The 25,120-nt window shown below is 36.8% G+C and overlaps 1 protein-coding gene across 5 annotated transcripts in view; it reads left to right on the forward strand.

Annotated features, from left to right (window-relative positions):
* Positions 1–12,998, forward strand: part of LOC128219854 (uncharacterized) — a 68,147-nt gene extending 55,149 nt beyond the window's left edge. Inside the window, exons 1-7 of one of the 5 annotated variants that reach the window (XM_052927979.1) lie at positions 8,789–8,878; positions 9,930–9,997; positions 10,141–10,619; positions 10,856–11,029; positions 11,494–11,539; positions 11,674–11,781; positions 12,277–12,998. In XM_052927979.1, the coding sequence (XP_052783939.1) occupies positions 11,015–11,029; positions 11,494–11,539; positions 11,674–11,781; positions 12,277–12,674 (567 nt within the window). In that variant the 5' untranslated portion in view covers positions 8,789–8,878; positions 9,930–9,997; positions 10,141–10,619; positions 10,856–11,014 and the 3' untranslated portion in view covers positions 12,675–12,998. Of the gene's footprint in view, positions 1–8,788; positions 9,677–9,713; positions 9,761–9,929; positions 9,998–10,140; positions 11,030–11,493; positions 11,540–11,673; positions 11,782–12,276 lie in introns of those variants that run through there. The other 4 variants (XM_052927976.1, XM_052927978.1, XM_052927977.1 and 1 more) reach the window with 4 other exon arrangements.
* Positions 12,999–25,120: the final 12,122 nt, after the last annotated feature.

Raw genomic sequence — 25,120 nt, forward strand, 5'->3', positions numbered from 1 at the left:
GAAACCAATTTGCAATCCGCGGCTAAAGAAAGCCCTTTGTCCTGTTATAAACAACATGGAAATGAATTGTGTTGAGACGTTATATATATTTCTTTCAGAGAAGATACTAAATATAACATCAAAGTGTGTTCGAATTTTAATGTTAAGATGATGTTCTATACCTGAAGCACACTAGAAAAATCGTGAGTACACTGAAAATGTACATGATAGTAATCGAAATGAGTCCATGGATTACCTTACGAAATGTATGTTTAAAGTCATTATTTGCTTATTTTTTTCAGCTTTTTCTGCCATTTAAACATCATGGTGTTTTGATATGTAAAAAGCATTGCTTGCATTGTGCAGTACTTTGTTCATTGTGGTGATGGGGTGGGTGTAAGCTAGCCGCCCAGTTAGCTTTATCAATTGATTGCCATACATGCCTTTGTTTCAGTATAATAGAGTTCGGGCTGCACACTGAACATGTTTGATGTACATAGTCTTGTGTCGTTGGGATGAAGCTTTGAACTAGCAACCCGTTAGCTAGCTAGCTAGTTAAATAAGTTGAGTACCATACCAAAGGGCGTGGGATTAAAAACAAAAAAAGTCGAGTTAGCTAAGTTGCAAAACTTTTCTTGCCTTCCAATAGTAATTTATCACTGCAGATCATGCTTCACATAGAGCTTAATTTCCTCATATATAGGCTTTTGATAAACCCATGCATGGAAAGTTTCTGATAGATACTCAGTTGAACATGTGTTAATAAATAAAAGCCTAAAACATTAAATATTTAGTCAGGTTACTAAAACGTTTTAGCAATGTATTCCAGACCTTGTCATATTCTATTAATAATCCTGAACAAGAAAATAATTTTGAATAATAATTCATTATTGTTCCAAGTTTTTTGATCACTTTTCACACATAATAAAACTTTTTTCTGTCTGACTTCATAAAATGCAAATAAGTATAATTCCAGTAAATTACAGTTGTGTTAAGATCAACATGTCCCTATATTTTGTTTTAAATAAAAGACAAGAAATAACTGAGACATCTGTATGCAATCTAATGCAATATCGAAAACCAATGAGGACATCTCCCAGTCTATGAATACCAATAAGTAAACACAAAAACTCTATTTCTCAATAAGAGATGTTTTATCTTGGTTTGCCAGTAAATGGCATGGCTCTTTGAATAACACAATGCATGTTATTTACATACGAAAATTCCACTAAGCTGCCGGCCGACTTTAATTAAAACATTTAATATTTAATAAAACACACGAAACAAACTCTAAGCGCGGTAACAAAGCGGAAGTTATTCTTACTTTCAAGGTACAGACTATTGCTTAAATTCACAAAATGACATTTTTTCTTTAACTGATAACAGATTAAACTTTATGGACATCTGGGCCAAACGGCAAAAACAACAGATATGGCCATGGAGGCTAAAACATGTCTGCATTTTATATGCAAAACGACTCAACATAAAAAGTACCCAGCGGCAAAACCAATCGTAGAAAGCCATAGACATGTCGTATAATCAGAAAAGTTTGAATGCTCCGTATGCCATAGCAGGCTATGAACAAGCCGACACTGCCAAAACAGAAAGAAAAAGAATCGTACTTATGTTATATTAAATTGCACTTGATTTAAATTAGTGGTTTATTTTATATTTGATAAAAAAATCATTTATATTTACACAAACTTACTGATGCAATCTCATAATGCAATTCAGTTTCAATTTTGATATTACGTGCTTTTATTGTAGTTACAATATAAAGAAAATGAAAATTGGTTGCAAAAAGCTATGCTCATCACTTCTGATAAACATTCTGACTGAAAGCAAAACAACTCAATAAAAATGGTAAAATGGACTGCAAGTCAGCTATCATTTTAGCTATATTAATGCCAAACTATTTAAGCTATAAAGCGAGGCAATCTTAACGCTTCTAGATTCACTCTCAAGTATGTTTCCTGGATAGAAACCAGTACTGATATATAGTTCTGAGGCCTTGAGTACGCTGGTGAGGATTGAACCGACATCCTTAGAGGCGGAAACTTTATCCATAAGACCACTTTCATCGTTTCACATTCCAAAGAGCCCTATTAACAAAATGGCACATCCAAGGATGTGCCATATTGAAGCATTTTCTGTAAGCTTTCAAATTGAAATGAGTTTATCTAAAAATAGCGTCTGTATATGTATCTGTACTAATTAAATGACTTTCACATGCTAAATATACACACTTTAAACAGGTAAACTCAGCTGAGACAATGACAATGTTTTTTTAGGAAAAATTGTATTTACCAATATTGGACCACCCCGTGTCTAACCCCTTTAATGTTTTTTTTTAAACATTCAGAATGACGTGTTTTTTTTATTTATTTAACAATAATTCTACCACCTCCACCTGGACCAAAATTAAGTACTGATGAAAAATAAGTGTTATCATGTTGAATTTCTACTACAATATCGATTTAATATAAGTCATTCTTTGTTAAATAATTGCATACACATGGCTAAAACCAGTACCTGTTTGTTAAATCAGTGTCCGAATTTGGAAAAGAGCACAACCATATACTCTTCTGCCAGTTTTCATTAGAACAAGCCAGGAATTCAGAGATCGAAGACTTTTGATACCATTCCCGTCCTCCGAAAACAACTATAAGATTACATTTAATTGTCTGCCATTCATGGGCACAACAAAAATGTCAGCATTTTTCTATGTTTCTATGCACCATAATTAGTCTTTACTATATAATTTCACCTTGGATGAAATGTGCACTTGTTGACATGTTCAAACCAATTCCGCCAGACCACTAGCACAACGCTCTTGGAGAGCTTTAATACTATATGCTAACATCACAGCTGATCGACTCTCACACTTCAATTTTAAAGACTAAATATATCCAACCATGTCACTCACAGTCAAAGATAAGATTTGGAGAAGAAGTATGTTTAAGCATTGTCTATGGTTTAAGACATCTAATTACAAATACTGAAGTTTAAAAACACACCGAGTTTAGGAGGTCTAACATACATCAATTTATGTACAGTCTGATTCGATCTTATTGTATTTAGAATACAACCTATATACACAGCCAATGGGATTGCAGATAGGCATCTATTAAGTACTAAACTTAATCATTAAGAATGTCAACTTTCGCGCGAGTTTAAAGGTCCGCTTACTGCCACTTGTCCGATATACATACTCCCTGCGTGAGATTTTGCGTCGACAATGTGCCGGCCAATGGGTTTGTATTCTTATTGATTCATTCGCTACGGTCACTCCGCCCATTCTTAATTCAAATTCACTTCATGTCTTCTAACTATTACATAAAATAAATTAAATAAAGCATTTGTGTTTTTTAATATTTGCTACTGAACCCTGAATATTTTTTTTACTATATCAACATCTGTCAAATGGAAGCAGACTCACTTGAGGTAAAATAATAACTATTGCAACAATATAACTGCATATCGAGGTGTCAAATATAAAACTTTTTTAAGTAACACTACAGCAAGAATTCGACAGAACCTTTTTGTTTTGACCCCTCGGAATGTCAAAATATGATTGATCACTCGTGTGCTGGAGATAGTATTTCTTTCGTTACTGTATCAAAATACGAAGTGAAAACTTTAAAGGCATTCTGTCTAAAAGCAAAACATTTAAATTTGTGCTTATGACGATGGTTCGGTTCCAATGTATACAAGCCTTTCTGTCATACCGTTGTTCAGAGTGTTATGCAAGGAACCGAATGTCGAACTTCTTACAAAGACTTGTCTCGAACATTTAACTTATCAATGAAACAATGAAATCGATCTAAATATTGAGTGCAATCAACCAAAACATAAATGTTTTTTTTCTTCTTTTAGATTTAAGGAAGAACACAAATGTAATTATGCATGTTAAGTACCACCCAGTTATGATCAATAATGATAAGCAAAGACAGACGTAGACTTTAACATAGATTGTGTTAACAGTATGAATAAGAGAAAAACGATGAAAGTAATAGTCCATGAATTTCCTATTGCGACCTAATCGGAAAGGTTACTACTAATCGGATGTATGTATAGCGTATCAAGCGATGCAGTTTTTCGATACTTAATTTTGTTAACGGTAGAGTTCATTTAGGTTTTGGTTGGAGAAATCACGAATAATTTACGTCAACAACCTGGAATCGTACAAATTCTTTATTCGCGTTAAAATGCCATAATAAACATCTATTTTTTTTTTTTAAATTTTACACAATACAGCGACAAATCAGTTAAAAGCTAGAGGAATACGTTACTTAACATAGTGTATCGAACGTTGTTGATATAGATACAATCTGAAGGAGCACTATATATAAGAGCTTATGATCAGTACACATATAGGATCTTTATCTTTTTGTCATTATTTTACTATTTGAACATGCATTTTCAAGTATAAAAATAGCCAAATTATAGCAAAAATGACCTAACTCTTTAATCCTGCTCTAGAATTGATCGGAATAAGTAAGTAGAACACATACGCTGATGATATCCAGTAAATATGACCGCTAGAAACTATACTAAACGAAATTTGCTTTGTTTTAATTGTGACGTCATTTCCGGAAAGATGACGTCTTAAGTTGTTCTATGTTTATGACGTCATTTCCTGTTTTAATACATTAGAACTTAACGTCTTTAAAATGTTTTTCACGAAATCAAGACGAAATACCACACATTCCTCTTAAAGCTGCACTCTCACAGATTTACCGTTTTTCCAACTTTTTTTTTTGTGTCTTAGAATTAGCAATTTTTGCGCAAATATCTGCAAACCAGTGATGAAAGACTGATGACAAAAGATCAGATCACAGATTTTCATATTTTCATTCAAAATTTAATGTTTTATGGCTTAAACCGTTACTAACGTTTAAGAAAAATGCACAAAACAGTAAAGTTCAGGAACATTCAGACACAAAAACAAAGAGAAAGTGAAAACAAACACTTAGATGAACTGAATCGCATCGCAGAGCTTGACTATAGACAGTTCTGGAAAACATTAAAGAGTAAGAGTGGTAAAAACACTGAAATTTGCAATGAACTGATATTTGATGATATTAACTATTCTGATGAAAATGTCGTTAAAGGCTTCCAAATGTGTTCGATCACAACTATCAACTTTTGCGTGAAGATAAAGCAATAAAAATGTTGTTAAAATATTTTGCAACCAATTACTGTCGCCAAGAAATAATGCTTTTGCGCGAAATACTACCAGTTGAAGTCGAATCAGTTGTGAAAACGCTTAAGAAGCACAAATCACCAGGAATCGACAATATACTAATTGAACATGTCATAGACGGAGGGACGATGTTACACCCCCCCCCCCTCCTTGAAGCTGTTTCCAGTTTACGTCGCCACAGCAACAGGGTTTTCAGACAGGACTCAGCTGTCTCACATCCGCCTTCAACTTCCCGGAAACAGTTTACACGCAGATAGAATTCGGAAGTAACGTGTACACGGCGTGTTTGGACCAGAAGGCCGCGTTTGATTTTGTATGGCACACCGGTTTGTTTTACAAACTCGGTCAGTAAGGATTTAGAATAGCAATTGTGGTTGCACGGTGATGTACTTAAAGGCGGGAAACCCATCCTTCGGAGACGACATTGTGCAAGTCGCCGTAGCCCCCCCCTCTTTTTCAGATTATGATTGACATTGTTTACAAGTATTGTAAAACTTGGAAGATGGACATTAGCGTTGCCAAATCGAATATTATCGTATTTTCAAAGCGCAGGCCCATAACTGTCGCAGAAATCATATATTCTTACAACCAGTACATAACGTGAACTACTTGGGTATAAGGCATGACTCGAATTTTAACTATACCATGCGAATACATGAGAGGATACAAAAGGCCAGAAACGCCTTCTTCTCCATTGCAGCTCAATGTGTCAACCCGTATGGTGCAAACCCCTTAGTTTGTGTCAATTTGTTTTCAAAGATAGTAAAACCAATTGTATTATATTATATGGATCTGAGTTATAGGGTAATTTAAATAAACACAACGTGTACTTGATTGACAAATTCCAATATTTCATTGTTAAGAAAATACACGGATTTCCTGTTCGTACAAGGTCGGGTTGGGCTGCACAAACTTATTTATGATGTTAATTTAAGGAAGCTTACGTTTTACACAAAATTATTAGCCTGATTGTAAATGCACCTGTCGTAACATCTTTATTCGACGATACTTGTTATTTCTTTCATGTAATACAAACTTGCGGTACGAATGCGAACCCGATATCTGTAACATTCTTTGCCAACTTGGTCTCCATACTTTTATTAATAATGCTCTTATCAATCCTTCTTCGTTACCAAGCAAGTTGTTGCGAAAAAGGACTGTCAGACAGCTTGTGTACTCGGTGGAAGCTCACAGTTGGAAACATAGGGTAATGACGGACTCCGACTTTGCCTACTTCAGGGTACTACAGCCAACCATCGCTCCATCTGTTGTATACAAAGTGTGCAACAGGACTGATCATAGGGACATGATGCATGCAATTGCTAAAATATGGTGCCATGGAAATCAATAGACGGACTTGCTCGTCTGTGAACGATGCAACATCCAGATAGCGGACACAATTGTGCATGTTATAAGCAAATGCGAATTAACAGCCTTATTGAGGTCTCAACTACTGAGCGACAGCCATTACTTGAAGATGACGTGAACACGACATTCTTACTGATATCATTTCAGTACATCTCCAAATGTGTTCATTGTGTTTAAGTTGAATGTGACACATATGTGGTTCAATGAAGAGTACATATGATAGACTAATCAACCTAATTGGGCACATGTTGTATATATTTGTAATGCTTCTTTAGAATTTTGAATATTGACTTTTTTATTTGTATATAAGAGAGATAACTGGAAACCAGGACCTGGGAATAGGGGAGAGGAATCCGAGGAATGAGGCAGGAGCATGCTTGCTGTAGTTGAAGGTTAAAATCCACTTTCGTAGACGAATATACGGGTTATGCAGATACCTTAAGGAAAGGTAATTGTCCCAAATAACCTTTGCTAATTGGTATAATAAAGTTAGCCGAAAAAACCCACAGTTATTTGAATGTTTTTAACAAAAAGGTCGTACCATACGTAATAGTTAATTAATAAAATACTTATTAATTAGGTAATTTCATATTGGCCTAGCTTTTTGTCCTCGGTCAGCTCAGGCAAATACAGCTAACCTCGGACAAATAACTGGGCCAATATAAAATCACCTAATTAATAACATAATATTACAGTTGTATTTAACCTGTTAGTGGATTTACGACTATTATGTTTTTGTACATCTACAAAATGGACGACAAAGGTGAAAGATTTGACGTTTTGGCAACCGATTTACGAAATAAAGACGTAAAAACATGCTTCCTTAGACAGCACAGTGCTTTATTATTTTATTATAAATATGTGCAATGTCACTCTAAGGATGCATGTCAAAATCAGCAAAGTCAAGTGCAGAAAAGCAGACACCATGAGTGTATAAGGGATAAATACGGCTTCAATGTGAACTTAAGGCAAATTATAGGAAAGTTTTAATCAAAATGTCGTACCATACGTAAAAGTTAATTATTACAATACCCGGTGAGCTATAAACAGCAAATACAGCTAACCTGTTTATCGCATTATCATCATCGTACTGTCGTATTATCGCGTTTCCGCTATCGTACTGGCATTCCGTTAATTATACCCATGCGTTCGCAATCGATATACTGCAATGTAATATCTGTAAGCCTTGACCTTAAAGCTACGGTGTTTACAAATGAGTGCGACAGAGGTGACTTATACAATTTATCAATCTGGGTAGACGTGGTAAACATGTTATTTTGCGTTCGTTTTAGTTTAAATATAGGTTATAGGTATCCAGTGTCACATTATATCCATAAAGAAATGTCAGTGGCGGTACAAGGACTTTCTAAATGGGGGTGGGGGGGGCACAACTTATTATAAACATATAAAACTTTTTTTGAATGCATTATTTTAATCATATAATGACATGGAATTAACATTTTTCGTCGCCGTCAATGATGTTTGGCAGATCAATTTAATTAAAAGGATAGCGTTAACTAATATAAGATAAACCTTTCAAAAACAAAAATATCATGCCGGTGTTGGGAATCGAAACGGATCGTCAGATTTTAAGGCAAAGTCGGTAACCGATCGGCCACCTGAGACACATAAATTCCAAAAAGGGTTTCAAATAAAGTATTCTGTATTAGTTTACAAAGGCTCTAGCATGATTCCGAGAACTGGACGTTAATAAAGGCCGAAATAGAAAGTTTCAAGGCAGCAACGTTTTGAATTTAATCTTGTGGTAAATGCACGTCATGCACACACATATCTTGTTGACACACAATGACGGTATTAAAAGCAATGACGAACATATAATGTGCACATGTTAACAGTTTGTAACAACTTATATTCTGAAAACAGTAAACTTACCCGTATAACTGTAGCCATTTTTTTTACTTTTGATTGATGAGCTGTCTGTGAATGTTCGGGCCCCGATATCAATTTCAAGAGACTTTTTCGTGTCGTATACTATATTATACTAGTTGTATACCATAAATAACTGAACACGAAAGTTAGGATCATTTGCTTATTTGCTCAAATAATTATATAAACTTAAATTGTGACAAAACAACTTACGTACAGTTAAATCAATAAAGATGTGCCCCTGAAACATTACCCGGTAGATCCGCCACTGAACGTTATGAAAAATTAACCCAATAGTTCGGTCATGGCCACTAAAAGGGTGATGTATATATATATATAAAGACCCTAGGAAAAGAACTGTCTGCGATTTGGCTTAGCGTTTATAAAAAATCGTAAGAAGAAATAATTGAGCAATTTAAACACAAGCTTTACACTCAGGTTGGTTATTTACCATGCCTCTGTATGTTTGTTTTCGTAAAGGGATTATACGGAGGAAATCTCACCTTTTGAAAATTGTTCTACTTTTAATTACCGCGTGTAGAAGGATAATACGGCATAGGACATTCTTTTGGGACATTCTTAGAGAGGATCTCGTCGAGGGATCGCAATGCAATGGATATAGTTCTTTGATAATCGTTTAAAATATATGTCCGTATTCAAGAATGAAAATAAAATCAAAAAATTAACTGTGATTTCTTTTAAAGGCATATAAGCCACCGTTTTGAAGTCATTTAATACAAACAATGTGATTTTTTTAATACAAATAGTAAAGTATACATAATATGCATGCAAAGAACAAAGCATCACACGGAAGTAGAATGTTGACCCAATTTATCTGTTCCCGTTGGATTATAAACAGTTTTATAATCACGACGAAAAATGTCAACAATGCAGAAATTTGATAAAGATTTGAATACTTAGTGCGGGAGATCTTTTAACGATCATTTATGTCGGGAAGTATATGATCATTATTATCGTTAAAGTAATATTAATTCAATAGGCCCAGTTGTACCTCAGAAGCATATCAAATCAGAAATTAATGTGTGGTCTGCTTCACTCACTTTCCGAATTTGAAAGGCTAATGCACCAGTTGTAACCAAGCCCCCAGGTCCGGGAGTAAACCGGGGATAGCGCGGGGGAAATTGGCCGTGTTTCTAACTTCTAGGTGGCTTTGCAGTGCCGAATGAATGCGGTGGTTTTGTTTTCGTGCCGAAAATAGCGGGGAATGGGCCTTACGTAGGTATCAGGGGTGCGGGGGCATTTGGAGGGGATTTTACCAGCAGACTGTGTTGATGAAGCATGTCATGTTAACAGGTTAATGTGAGTGACTGATTGTGCTATATTTTTATATTTAACATATAGGTTGTATTTTAATAAACGATAGTTTTATTTTTGTTTTGATAAGAAACATGTTATAAAAAAATAATTACGATCTTTGTGAAATCACTGCTAACATTATTTATTTTTTTCTGTACATTTTTACTTCCAGGTGAAAAACATCCTTAAAAGAAACGAAAACGTTGATTAAAAAGTCAAATTGATTATCAGTTGGCACAAGTAAGAAGTTCTCTTGTAATCACATATGAATTTGTGTTGTCATTTACGTATGACTGAGCGTTTGTTTACGAGTCCTATATTTTAATTTTAAAACAACAACAACAACAAATAATATTTAAATTTTTGTTATTTGGATATTTCAGGTTCGAGAATCGCCAGCAAGCTAATTCGAGAGATTTCACTTTTTCTCTCCTTTTTATTTATTTATGCTATACAAACTATTTTTTCATGGTAGCAAATGACTTTCATTATGAAGTAAACCAAAACATGTTTTCCCACGGCTCTACAATGTTAATTGCATCAAATTATATCCCTACTATAGATCTTTGCATTCTTAAGTTTGATTTAAGTTTGAGATTGCGATTAAAATTTATTAGCATATATCATTTGGAAGAAAGATGATGCCAACCTACATTAGATTACATACAAATAATATGTAATATCGCAATATCTTTCGGTTGGTTTTGTTTATAATACTTTCCTGAAGCTTGATTGTGACAAAACCGGACAGCTTTTATGATCACTCCCGAGTCCGGTTCGCTGGCAGAAACTTGTACTAGCGTCCATCTTGAGAAGCCATGGGAAGGTAGCCCTGCTGGGAATCGAACCAACAACTTCTTGGGTAAGAGGCAGGTTGTTTGATGAAATTATACACTGTCGAACCGGGGAAAAACTCATTACTTAGTACTTTATATTGTGGGTGTGCAATAAAACTTTATTTTTCCTTTGTTATATTTTTATCTATTACAACATAATGGCATTGTCAACCACTTTGAAGGTTTTTGCATTTGCTAATATTTTATTCACTCGCATCCTTTGTATATCATTTGTATCAATCATAAGCTCATTGGCAACCAGGGACAGAGGACAACCAGGGATGCAACCAACATGTGTGTGTCATGTAATGAATTGCAAAGTTTCCCTGGGTTCCCCTCTGTTGCATCTTAAGACATCGACAGATTACGGTCTGCGAAGAACAAATCTTCATGCTGTGCTTCAACTGACGGAATTCTGAGGATGCGAATTCGGAAGGTACATACATCCTGTTCTTTAAGTAACTAGAACTCGCTGACAACTCTTTTTAAGTTCGCTAGAGCCCGGAAATGGATCTTTCTTGAATTTTATACGCATATCCATGATTTATACACTCATATCATAACACAAACAGATACATATGTGTTAGTGCTATGCTATAGTTATACACCAATAACCTGCTTCAGCGACAGAATAATTTCAATCATGAGTGTAGTGGGTGAAATCGCTGTAATTTACCTTGTTGTCAAGACATGTCATTTGAATAGCGGTGTAATTTATCTACACGCTCTTAACTGAACCGTTAAGCTCCACCTACTTGGTCACCGTTCCGATATGGCAGTTAATGTACAGACAAAACAACAAAAACACTCTACACCATGTACCAATTGCTAATTCAAACCCATTCTTACATAAACAACTGTTATTAACTTAATACGTTTTGTTTTATTTTGTATATCTAGAAGATGGCTGAGCAGGTTTACGAATATAACTCTGGTTTATCTGCAGGTATTGACAATTTAAACAATCCCTTTAGTATTGTGAGTGAAATTTAGGACAACTGAACTCTCCAGTGTTAGCCTACTTTGTCCAGGCGTTTCGTTTCCACAATCGTAAACCTTAAGAGTGCTTTTGTTTTTCAGAAATAATTACCCACATCCTTGGAAAAAATAACTGTGACTTAGTTCATCTGGACGAAAACGTGCCGCGAGCAAAAGTTGTTGACCACGTCAGTTCCTCATTTCAAACTGGTATGACTATTGCATGTTATATCGTACTCGAAAACTTAACCAATATACACAGTTTGTTTGGAAATGCACGTGCACATGTATACGGTATGCGTTTATCAGTTTTACAAATTTGATGGCCATACAATTTTACCCACGTAATGTGAAGGAAAATTCACATCAGACAGCCGTTTGACATACCAGTCTGCTTAGGCTTTCAGAGAAATGGGAAACAAAAAACACAGGTGCTTTAATTAACTGTTGCCTATGAAACATAAATGGCATTACAAACAGATGAGTTTAGCTTTGCATCACCTTCATGTAAGTCAAAGGTAGTCCGGTATCATATAAAATAATGCGATGTCTAAATACGTGGGTATCATTATTTTTTTCTTAATTTAAGGCATATGTTTTAATTTTCTGCATAAGGTACATGTACTGCTCACCAGATATGATACACCATTATTATGTACTGTATATATAAGTTTAAAGTGAATATTTTAATTGTTATTGCCACAGACCTCCGGAAAGTTCGGTGGAAGAAGAACGGTGCTTCAGCAACAAATGGGGATATAACACACTTGGAAGAAGAAGGAGAGATATTCATCAGACAGTCCGGTACATACATGGTACTGTCGAAGCTTGTGATACATCGGGATCCATCTGCACAGGTTTCGGCCAACTTTTCCCACGTTCTGTATCGATCCTCACATAGGCATCGGTCGGAAACTGTTCTTTTGCAGAGAAGCAGAACGTTGTGCCACGCAAGTGATGGTCAATACGATAGTTTCATATCAGCGGTTTTTCGATTTAACAAGTTCGATCGCATATCCATTCACAATACACACGCGCAGCATTTACAAATCAACGACACGGAGAACTTCGTTGGTGTGTTCTTCACGTATGACATGTACTAAAATTGCAAACACATTCTGTATCGTTAGACGTACACATATATAAGTAAGGATGTATTGTGTTATGATAAAAATTGTAATAAAAAATGCATCCGAATTATGACCACGGATCCATTGTGAAAAACGTGTTATTTATTATTGTACTCTGTTATTGATTTTGTTTATCCTGTTAGTTTTAAAATGTTCAGTTTTGCTTTGAACATTTTATATACATGTACATTTTATTTATGCTTCATCTAACAGTGATTTTATTTTTTATTACAACAGTTGCTGTAGGTTATGCTTGCTTGATCTGAATATACATGTGATTAAATGGACAAAGTTGAATGTTATCTTTATGCTTGTTAAGCATGTGAGGTACCGGTACATAGCACATACAATGTTGTGGATGAGTGGTTGTTTGTTTCTGCGAAAGTCTTAAGTGAAATCAATACATTTGAATAAAAAGAGCGTAGTTTTGCAAAGTTGATTAATCAAATATACAATGTCTTGTCTGCATCCTAACTAGAGAAACATTTTACCAACGACTATGAAACTTCAGGGGTAGGTTGCTCTTGAGTAATAGACAACCCCTATCGCATTTGATGTCAGTAGTTCAAGGTCAATACTCAATACCCAATACTCAATAGTCTTATAAATAATATGTCCACACAATAACTTGAAAACGGTTAGACGTTTGACCATGTGTCTAATATCAAAACCATTTCCGGATCGATAAGTTTACCTTCGCTTTCCTGAAAGCGTTTTTGCAACTATTAATAATATGGCATTCTTAAGACATATTTATTTAACATTCAACAGGTTCTTGACAAAGCAGAGCTCATTGTGTATTTAGTTTGACAAACAGTTATCAAAAAAAAAAATACAACAAAATTGTGGGTAAACCTTCTTCCAGGAATATTACCATTATACATGTATGTCAACTTCCCTCTTGAATATACTTGCAGCAACTTGCTGTGCTTAAATACAAGAGTGTCATGGAATGACTACCAACGTATTTTTTGACATTTTTGAGTTATGACCAAGGGTTTTTCACAAAAGAGACACCAACAAAAAGCACAAAGGCTATGACAATACATAGACTGCTTTTCTGTGAAAAATGGTTAAGATTGGTTGTAAAATGTGAAACATACATTGTCGATAACTTAAATAAGTGCTCCATATATTCAATAAATAATTTAAATAATCAAATAAACCAAAATACTGACTTCAAGATGAATAATTCATGTTTAGCCACTGTCCACCCCAGGTGATAAACATTCAGCATCGATTAGAGATGAGGAAAAATGCCTCAATATTTAACATTCTACGTTTATTGTAATAACCGAAATTTGCCACACATTTAGTATGATTTACAAAGTCAGCACACATATAAAAGCATAAATAGTCACTGGAGTACTTGAATAGGTACAGTTTTATCATTAATACGATAACAGTGGTATTATTTTAAACATTTAATTAAATCACTGTTTTCTTATAATTGAAACAGAAGTGTCAGTTACTGGCACTGGTAGAAACGTTCCCGTCCTTGCAGATACAGTTATGGCTCCTAATTCCGAAACATCTCTATCCAGACGGTAGAGCACTTCGGGTGGTTACATATCTAATAAAGCTGATTTTGTTCTTTACTCTCCTTTTCATTAATTACAACCAATTCACCTCAACATAAACAGTCAATCTTTGTCTGCATTGCTGAACAATGTCCGCATAGGCACCAGTCAACGTTGCCAACTCGACCATTTCCAATAACCCCATGCTCTGCCAAACTTCGCCAGTACATAACTATCTCCCTTACAACGTAGACTATGATATACAGTAAACACTAGTTTCTTCCCCTGATTTGTATTTTGTTATGCATGTTTACTAACGTTGTTTTAGTTATTAAAAGGTTAATCGACTTTGATTATTTGCCTCGTGTGGTTCCTTACTGGCGCTTCATCTGTAGATTATGAATTCTGGTCGTCTGTATCTCGCTGCGGCTCAAATGTTCTCGTCCATGGAAGCTATTTTGACAGATAATCGTGCGTTCACGTGTTTGTTCATTGTATAATAGGAAACACTCAAAAGTTTCTCTCCATCATTCTTGCCCCCACCCCAACCCCTCAATCTGCCATTCAGTCAATACATAACAAAATTCAAAACAACTGCTTCATTTCATAATCATCAATCTGAGTTCTAATGTCCATTTAAACAAATTCATTCCTCAAATAGTCCTGGTCTGAACGAATCACACACCCACACCGCCATTAAACCTCTCAACTGCCTTGCACAAATCGTCCACACTCAGTCAAACATTGTGAAACCAACGGTCACATCCATCACAACCATATCAAAATAGACATTTCTCTTCATTACTCACAGTCCCACGTTTACTAAAAACTCCACAGACAAAAGAAAAAAGCTTGAACACAAGCTATTTCTCTTTCACAAAATTCCTTGCTCCCAGGCCTGCTCTTCTTCTCCATCCAAGCTCTCTTCCTCGTTTCCTTTCGTCTTCTCCTGAAATTACGATTTACAGGAAAAAATACCTTAAGCGTTAAGATTTCTCTTTAACTTATTAATTGTGAATTACATATCATACGTATAAATATGTTCACTTACTTTGAGTTCAAGCAACATTTCCTCTGTGCTAACCACCCTGCCCTTTTCAACCCTTTTCATTGACTTTTTGGGCACGTCGTCAACTGGTTAAGCAGGGGGAGGCACCAAAAATTTGCGCCAATCTCTTGGGCACTATGCCTCTGGTAACTAGAGGGTTTAGTACCCACACGTCGGACATGTTTCTGCATCGCACTGAACCGTTTTATTAGTGTATATGTATCGTGGCATGAACAGTATCAGTTAAAAAGCAAATAAGGTACAATCCTTGCTAGCTTGTGATATTACATCATTGTTGACATATTTTTGGTATATAGTACGATAAGCAGTTGTGTTCATTTTTATATCCTAGCATCACTGGTTTCCGCAGTTGAAAACGTCGTTGTAATCAACTGTGAAATGTCGATATCAGTCCTGTTTACTGGCATAGACCAGTTACCTCGAAGGGCTTCTGTGCTGAGGCCGAACAAATCTGGTCTATGGCGTAACGAAGTACATAACCAACGTTTGTCACAATCTTTGCAACCCTCGACTTCAGCGGACAGAAAATCTGTTTTGAAAACGTTGTTCTTTGATGTAAAATTCATAAACACATTTTTAGGTAGAACACCCCTAATATCAAGTCACATTTACGGAATCACTAAAATGAACAACTTGTAAATAACTTATTGTATGGTAGTTTATGTTAAGACACTGTTTAATAATTACCTTCACATCCAATGGCTGAAGTATGTTAGTCGTGTGCCCCGGAAACCCAACAATCACGACGCCATTTTCGATCGCGGCCTTGATTATGGGAACGGAAATGTGACTGCCATGGTTATCAAGCACGAGCAAAACAGGCCGTTCTTTCCCGCAGTTCGGGATGAAGACCTTGACCAGCCATTGGTAGACCATGTCAGCGTTTATGTGTTCTGTTTCGCTCGAGCTGACATCCACGACGTGGGCACCCCCTTGATCGTCCTATGTGGAATGCTGCCCTGTAAATGTGTAATAATTGTGAGTAGGAACAACAAAGTCTATAGACACAATAACTTAATATTAAGCGAAAACTGCAAAGTTGTCGTATCGCAAAAATTACTAGCGTAGGTAAAAATCTCCCGCTGGCCGACATGCAGACCTTGGTGGTTATGTGTCCGCTACCAGACATCTTCTTGCGGAAGACGTGACCCTCTCTTTCTCCGATGACTCTTACCGCGGTCTTTTCTCTCCCCGTCCACCCAGTTTCGTCACAGTTGAATATCTCAAATATATACGTACGTATATACCCAATTGTAATACGTTAACACATATATAAGGGAATACTGTAAGAATATTTCACAATTTAATCATAGTTTAAACAATATATTTTAGCTCGATTGTGGCGAAAGCTGATAGCTCATAGAATCACGCTTGGGTCCGTTTCCTGGGTCAAGCTCACCAGTATTGAGTATCCATACGAGGGGCTGCAAGAATGATCCCAGACTGGGTATCGAACATGTGACCTCTTGGTCGGGAGGCGTACATTATTTCTGAGCCATCTCTGCGTTCCCTATTCCTGATGAATATTACCGACAGTTTAGGCAAATGTGTGGGCGATATATGTTTTATAATAAGCATGTAAAATAAACATGTTCTGGCTTGTTTTTGGAGTGCTTAATTTCACCCCAGAAGGAGAAAAAATGTATCCATCACTTCCGGGGATGACATGGAAGCCCTGGCCATATCCATGTGCTCTGCTATGCGCTCGGATAGATCCAGGTGTCGCATCATGAAGCATCTAACCCACTTTTTTGATGGTCCTTTCAAGCTGTTCATCCTCGTTCGGTGATCTGTGAAGTGTATGTGCAAGACAAAATAATATCATTATTAGAAAAAGATACATATTGTGTTTAACAACACTTTTTTGCGAAAACCAGAGTATAACATGTATCTATGTCTCTGCGAAAGCGTTATATTAATTTTATATTTATGTTAAAGCACACAATACATCACTGATTTATGTATATTAAATGTACCATATGAGTTGACTATCTGAAGAACCGTATTGTTCAGGGTCAGTCTGTCGGCCGGAAACCCTGGTTGGCCATGTATTATAATTAACCAACCAGGGCGTTCTCGTCATCTTCAAGCAAATCATGCCTGCGTCCACGCGTGGCCTTATCCTTAGTCTTTACATGGTTGTCAAGAATGGTTGTCACAGGGACCCCGAACTCGTCCGCAGTCTTACGCAAGCTTGAGCGCGCTAACAGCAGTGGTCAGCGCTTCCTGGGTGAACTTTTCCAATATGTTCAAGTTTAAAAAACTCATTGCATAGAAGGTAGAAAATCAAAATATACTATCACCAACTATTAACGAAATAACCTACCCTGAATAGAAAATCGGGCAATATTCTTATTCGTTTTATACGTTTTTCATTACTTGAACAAGAACCCTTAAAATAAATGACGAAAGCATTTTTTCATAGGCTTCACAGTTGCTAACGAATGATCGTCAGTTGTAAGAAAAACAATTGACCTTATATTTCAGCACACACAGACCTCCTCATATGGTCTGGCGAGATGTGACAAATCGTTTTCGTTTTTTGTCTCTTAACTTTGAAAAAAACAAACATGTATACATATGGAACACATTGTCATTATTGGCATTTGATTGACACTAAATTATTTTAAATAAAGCTGAACTGACATTGGATCACTTGATATCAACATTTATCAAAATTGTAATATGACCTAAGGTCGACATAAACACTATATTCACTATGGAGTTAAACGCATAACTGCATTAATGATATCACCCACTGATAATAGAAATAAATCGAATTCTTTCACTTTTCAACATTGTTGTATTAATATCAATAAAGAGGATTGTGCGTTTAGGTATTATTTTTGAAATTGGTAAAGTCTGGCAGCCTGGTCTGCGGCGACAGCAACACGTTATGCTTGTGCAGAAAATAAATTTTATTATTTTCGACAGTAGTAAGTTCTGGCGGTCTGGTTTGCGGCAACAGCAACACGTTAAGCTTGTGCAGAAAATAACTTTATTCGCGTACAAAACTTTCATAAAAATGTTGGATGTGATGTTATCCTTTCACTCATTAACCCCAAAACAATATTGGTCATCTTCAGGTAAGTCCAACTTACCAGCTGCGTTCTAGATATACGGTTCTAGGTTACACATCTCTCGGAAAATTATATGAAAAACAAAATGGGTCAATGCCAGGTAATCCAGGCCCAGGGTAGGAGACAGGTGTGTCCTTCATGGATCAAATGCCAGGTTATCCAGGTCCAGGGTGGGAGACAGGTGTGTCCTTCATGGATCAAATGCCAGGTAATCCAGGTCCAGGGTAGGAGACGGATCAAATGCCAGGCAATCAAGGTCCAGGGTGGGAGACAGGAGTATACTTCATTGGTCAATTGCTTGGCAATCCAGGTCCAGGGTGGGAGACAGGTGTATCCTTCATGGATCAATTGCTTGCCAATCCAGTCCCAGGGTGGGAGACAGGTGCATACTTCATTGGTCAAATGCTTGGCAATCCAGGTCCAGGGTGGGAGACAAGTGTATGCTTCATTGCTCAACTGCCAAGCAATCCAGGTCCAGGGTGGAAGACAGGTGTGTCCTTCATGGATCAACTGCTTCGCATTCCAGGTCGAGGGTGGGAGACAGGTGTGTCCTTTATAGTTCAAATGCCAGGCAATCCAGGTCGAGGGTGGGAGACAGGTGTATCCTTCATTGGTCAATTGCTTGGCAATCCAGGTCCAGGGTGGGAGACAGGTGTATCCTTAATTGGTCAAATGCTTGGCAATCCAGGTCCAGGCTGGGAGACAGGTGTGTCCTTCATGGATCAAATGCCAGGCAATCCAGGTCCAGGGTAGGAGACAGGTGTACCCTTCATGGAATTAATGTTAGGCAATCCAGGTCCAGGGTGGGAGACATGGAACAAATGCCCGAAAATTAAGGTCCGTGAAGGGTGACATGTGTATCTATCATGAGTCGAATGTCCGGAAATCCAGTTCAGGGATGGGAAACAGGTGTATCTTCCTTAGGTCAAATGGCCGGAAATTCAGTTCAGGGATGGGAAACAGATGTATTTTCCTTATGTCAAATGCCCGGAAATCCAGTTCAGGGATGGGAAACAGGTGTATCTTCCTTAGGTCATACGCTCGGCAATCCAGTTCAGGGATGGGAAACAGGTGTATCTTCCTTAGGTCAAATGCCCGGAAATCCAGTTCAGGGATGGGAAACAGGTGTTTCTTTCTAAGTTCATACGCTCGGCAATCCAGGTCCGGGTAGGGAAACATTTGTATCTTCTCTAGGTCAAATACCAGGAAATCCTGTTCAGGGATGGGAAACAGGTGTTTCCTTCTAAGGTCAAATGCCCGGAAATCCCGATCCGAGTAGGGAATCATGTTTATATTCCTTATGTCAAACGCTCGGCAATATGTGTCCGAGATGGAAGACAGGTGTATCTTTCATGGTTTAAATGCACGAAAATCCAGGTCCGGGAAGAGAGGCAGATGTATATTGCATGGGTCAATTGACCGCAGTTACATGTCTTGAAAGTTGAGAGATGTTTCTTTCATTGGTTAAATACACGAAAATCCAGGTCCGGCATTGGAGACAAGTATTTCTCCATCCCCAGATAAGTAGATCCAAATATTTGGGCCATGATGGAAATACTTATATTGCCCACGGGCAAAGATAAAAATTACCATAGTGACTTTTTATTGTCATCACGGAATTACCTCCCTTGTTGAAGACTGTTGCCTGTAGTACCATTTAAACATTGTTTTGTGGCAATGTTTTAAATCCAAATGAATCATTTCTCGCTTCAAATGACACAAAAAATGTTTTCACGCTATATTCAAGAAACAAATGCAGCACTCTCCTAGAAACTATTTAAAAAAGGATTTGACTATTAAATATTAACATAGCGCACATATCTATGACAACCACAAATCATCACATATCTATACGCGAATTATTTTTACTACGCACGAACGTTTTTTCAGCGAAAAAATACACGTAACTTTGTTTTGTTAAACTGAGGTGGGAGAAAAAAGCATCTACCATGTCCGCTCGGTGAACCTTGTTTCCCCAAAACACCCTGCGCTCGGGGTAGGATGAACCTTTATTGCATACCGTACCGTTCTTGTGACCAGTGCTGGAAAACCCCGTCATACACCCCCATGTAAGATGAGTCAAGCGCAAGACCGCGTCACTACTTATTTCTTTAATTGTATGGTTTATGAAAAGTATATAATGCCATTTCAATAAAGCGCAATCAAATATATAAGTATGAAAGGTTTATAATTAAGATTGAAAATAAATAATCGTAAAAACGCGATTTTTAGAGGAACTATTTGACGTCAATAGTGATTTAAAATTACTGCACTTTATGGCGTCAATAAATAAAGTCTCGAAAAATCCGACCCTCGGGCACGCTGCATGGCCGGTATAACTCGGCAAGCCTCGTAACCGGCTCATACGCGTGCCCTCGGGTCGGAATTTTCCGATAGATACTTATAATGCACCAGTCAATTGTAACCACGGCCCTTTTTATTAGAAATCTGATAAAATATTCTTTCGCAAAAATGCTCAACTCAACAATTACAGCTTTTTTTATGTTGCATCGGATATATGAGTCATGCTTCTTAAATATGGAACCTCAAAAACTAGATAGAAATTGCCTTTTTAAAACATTTAAAACATTTTGGTCCCTCAATCGACTTCTGCATCGCTGCCGACCCTTAATATAACATGCTTCATCAACACATTTACACTTTCTCTTATGCACCAGTCAATTGTAACCAAGATACCCCCCCCCCCTCCACCTGGTCCGGTGAATAGCGGGGACATGGACTTTCGGTCCAGCCAATCCCGGGTAAAATCTATGCACTACGGCGATAAACTGATGGTAAAATCCCCGCCAAATGCCCCCACATCCCGGGATACCCAGGTAAGGCCCAATCCCAGCTATTTTCGGCCCGAAAACAAAACCACCGCATTCACCCGTCACTGCGAGACCACCTGAAAGGTAAAACGAACGCAGTGCGGAGACAAACTGCTGGTAAAATCCCTGCAAAATGCCCTCACACCCCAGGTACCCTAGGTAAGGACCTTTCCCCGCTATATTTGGCACCAAGACAAAACAACCGCATTCACCCGGCACTACGGGGCACCTGGAAGGTAAAAACACGGCCCATTTCCCCGGCTATCCCCGGTATACCCCCGGACCGGGGGGCGTGGTAACAATTAACTATTGCATAATCTAACACGAACAGCGGCCGTATCAATTGAGTTCCAAACCTCACATGTAAGCAAATTTAACAAACGGGCCTCATTGGAGACAGCATTTCAGCTTTTGATAATTATATCCTCATTTGTAAGAACTGCGTTGCATTTTGAATTGTAAATTGACTACAAAGTGCTCATTGATAAAAACATGTTACATGAACCTGCAAATGAATGGAAGGTCGATTTTTATTAGACAAAACCAGATTTGTGTGTAATTTAAACATCATACCATCTTGTAATAATATACGGTTTTATGATATATTGTTTTTTTAACAATTATAGTGGCATTTATGTATTATGAAGAATAAACCACAGTACTTTTATGAATTGTTAATTTATTCTACCACCTTAACCCTCAATAACGTATCTTGCGATAGCGGAACTAGTTTAGACGCATTAGGTAATTGTTTCGATTCCGTGAATTGTTTATTTAAAATAAACCTCATTTTCAGCAAACCAGTTCAAGTTTTTTGTTGTTGTTTCATATTCACTAGATCTTGTTACATGTTTAAATGAATGATTTAGGTTATATCCAGACCATTTCCCAAAAAATCCCCTTTATATTGATCATTAACTGTAAAGCAAAATGTTTTTTTCTTTCTTTGTATGTCCTTTGCAGTTAAACGATATAAAGTTTAACACAAAGATAAACTGTGTATATATGATCAAAACTTTTTAATGACATTAAATATGATAGATAGTAAAGTAAGAAAGAACACGTATCAAAAATGGAAGTATTTGTTAACTATTCATAATATAAGGCCACTCCAAATTAATGTTTCGTTCCTCGGATGTTTGCAAAAAAAGGAGCGAGCGAGCGAAAAAGAAATAAGAATACACTTTTGTCAGTTTTACTGACTAACCGTATGGTCAAAACACATTTATTGTAAAAAATAAGATTGCACTTCCAAAATTTGAGCCACAGTGTTTATTTCGGAAGCCGTCATTTTGATTGAATTTATTGAAACCAATGCTTTACCGATCGATATAAAGTATAAATCACCACGCATCGGTTATTTCCCTTTACAAAAACAGTTAAACTAGCGTAGAAAAAATATAATTGACTATTCTTTCAGCCTTTATTATTACCACAAAAACACTGGGTGGCTATTAGAATATAGGAGCGGGCGCACAGAAAAATATTTTTTTTACATTTTTAAAAAAAGTAGGAGCGGTATATCCGCGGAACAAAAAATGAATTTGGTGTGGCCTAATTGTCGTTGTGCTCGCCCTCCTTTGCGATTTGAACAACTGAAAAATGATATCAATGTTGTTTTGACTGTTTTGGACATTACTGCCAGTTAACCAAAACATATTAACGTCATTAGCAAATAACGCCCCCAAGTTCTTGGTAGTTAATTGAAATAAATTCTTGTGTGAATTTCTTTTAAATGGCAGGAAGTACAGGTTTTGGATAGTATACTACATGCAATTATTTCGATGATGCATAATGCCATTAAATTTTTTTAAAGCTACGCACTCGGGCTGTTAACCATTTTTGTAGGCCTCTGCAGATCGTTATGACCTCAAAAGGGTTATTAAAGGCCCACTAGCGGTTGTTTTGATGTAATCAAGTATAACACTTTCTGTACATTTCGAGAAATATATCGAGGTAATAAGTTCATTAACCTTATATAATGATAACAATGATAATGGAGATTAAATACAATAAATCTTCCGCCGACAACAGGATTCGAACCCAGGTACTTGGTGTGCAGTGGGAACCATATCCAGTACACATCTGTTAACAACATAAAGATGTACAATCATAACTTAAAATTGTGTTGTGGTTGTTTAAAACAAAACGCCGTTTCTGCTCCAGATAGAAGGATAATGAGAAGTTGAAGACTGTACACATCAATGATGACCACTGATTAGCTGTTCTCCAAGGGATTTCGCTCACAGCATGAAGCTATTCATTCAGCAGACATAATTGCTGTATCCCCACTGATTTGCTGATACGCCAAGGGTATGATGGACTCGGTGGAAAGGGAAATTTTATGCACCTAACAGATACAATTCCATCAGTTTTGTTATGTAAAATACAAAATGTATCGAATATAAGTTCCTGATATTCATTTTTTGTCTTATGTACTTTTTCATTGAAAATAAAATAAAGTAAATATAGTAAATTATAACATTTTCGTTTAGTCTGGGGCCTGTTTTAACCTGCTATTTTGTTTCTTTATTCGTCAATATGAACAGTCGTACAAGCCAGAACATAGGTTTTATTATAGTGCTACTCTGACACAATATCAACAACGCAATTTCACTGCATTTCTTTATAAGTAAAAAACTGATAATTATATCCATGCGTTCACAACCGATATAGTGTATTCAGAAGTTGTAAGCCTTGACCTAAAGCCGAGTTGTTTAAAATAGAATGCGACAGACGTGACTGGCTGGGTAGAAGTGGTAAACATGTTTTTGTCCCGCGTATCAGCTTACTTACCTGGTATCTATATAGATTAAAACTTGGGCTAAATGTGGCCTTGAAGTTTGATTTAATTTTAGATGGCGATTGAAATTTATTAGCATTTATCATTTGGAAGTAGGATGATGCCAACATACATTGAATTAGATAGAAAGTAATTGTTTGTTTCAAGGTAACATCGTAATATCTTTCGGGTTGGGTTTGTTTACAATACTTTCCTTAAAGGCCTAGTTTAAGCCTTCTATAAGTGACCCCCTCTGTGTATTGATCTTAATCTAATTGCCTTGTGTAGTCTTATTAGATCTATGCTGTGAACTTTAAGAGGTTTTATTATAGAATTGGACCCTAAATGGCCCTGAGCCAATTAACAAGTACACAGGAAATTGGCCCCTACTGTGACATTAGTGCAGGATATTCTCAGCAGGGGAGTATCATGCTAAACATTCGTTAAAGGCCTAGTTTAAGCCTTCTATAAGTGACCCCCCCCCCTAAATCTGTGTACAGTACACAACCTATGTGTATTGACTTTAATCTACTTGCCTTGATCCCTCTTATCAGATCTCTGATCTGGGTATCCTGCTGTGCAGTTTTAGAGGTTGTATTATAGAATTGGACACTAAATGGCACTGAGGCAAAAAACGAATACACAGGAAATTGGCCCCTACTGTGACACCAGTGCAATTAGCAGAAGATACACAGCAGGAGATTATCATGCCAAACATTCCTTAAACTAGGCCTTTAAACTAGGCATTTAAGCTCGATTGGGACGAAACCCGACAGCTTTTATGATCACTCCCGCGTCCGTTACCTGACGTCCATTTTGAAAGGCAATGAGAAAGTATACATGGTGGGAATTAAACCCACAGCTTCTTGAGTAAGAGGTGGGTCGGTTTGATGAAATTATACACTGTCGTACCTTGGGGAAACTCATTAATGAGTATTTTCTATTGTAAGTGCGCAATAAAACGAAACACCGTCATATAAATTGCATGGTATTACTTTTGTAAGTTACACTATTTTTTCCCATTGACATATTTATATCTGCCACAACATAATGGCATCGTCAACGACTTTGAAGGTTTTTGCATTTGCTAATATTGTATTCATTTGCATCATTTGTATATCATTTGTATCAATAATA

This window comes from Mya arenaria, chromosome 15 (genome assembly GCF_026914265.1).
Source record: "Mya arenaria isolate MELC-2E11 chromosome 15, ASM2691426v1".
In the NCBI taxonomy this organism is placed as follows: Eukaryota; Metazoa; Mollusca; class Bivalvia; order Myida; family Myidae; genus Mya; species Mya arenaria.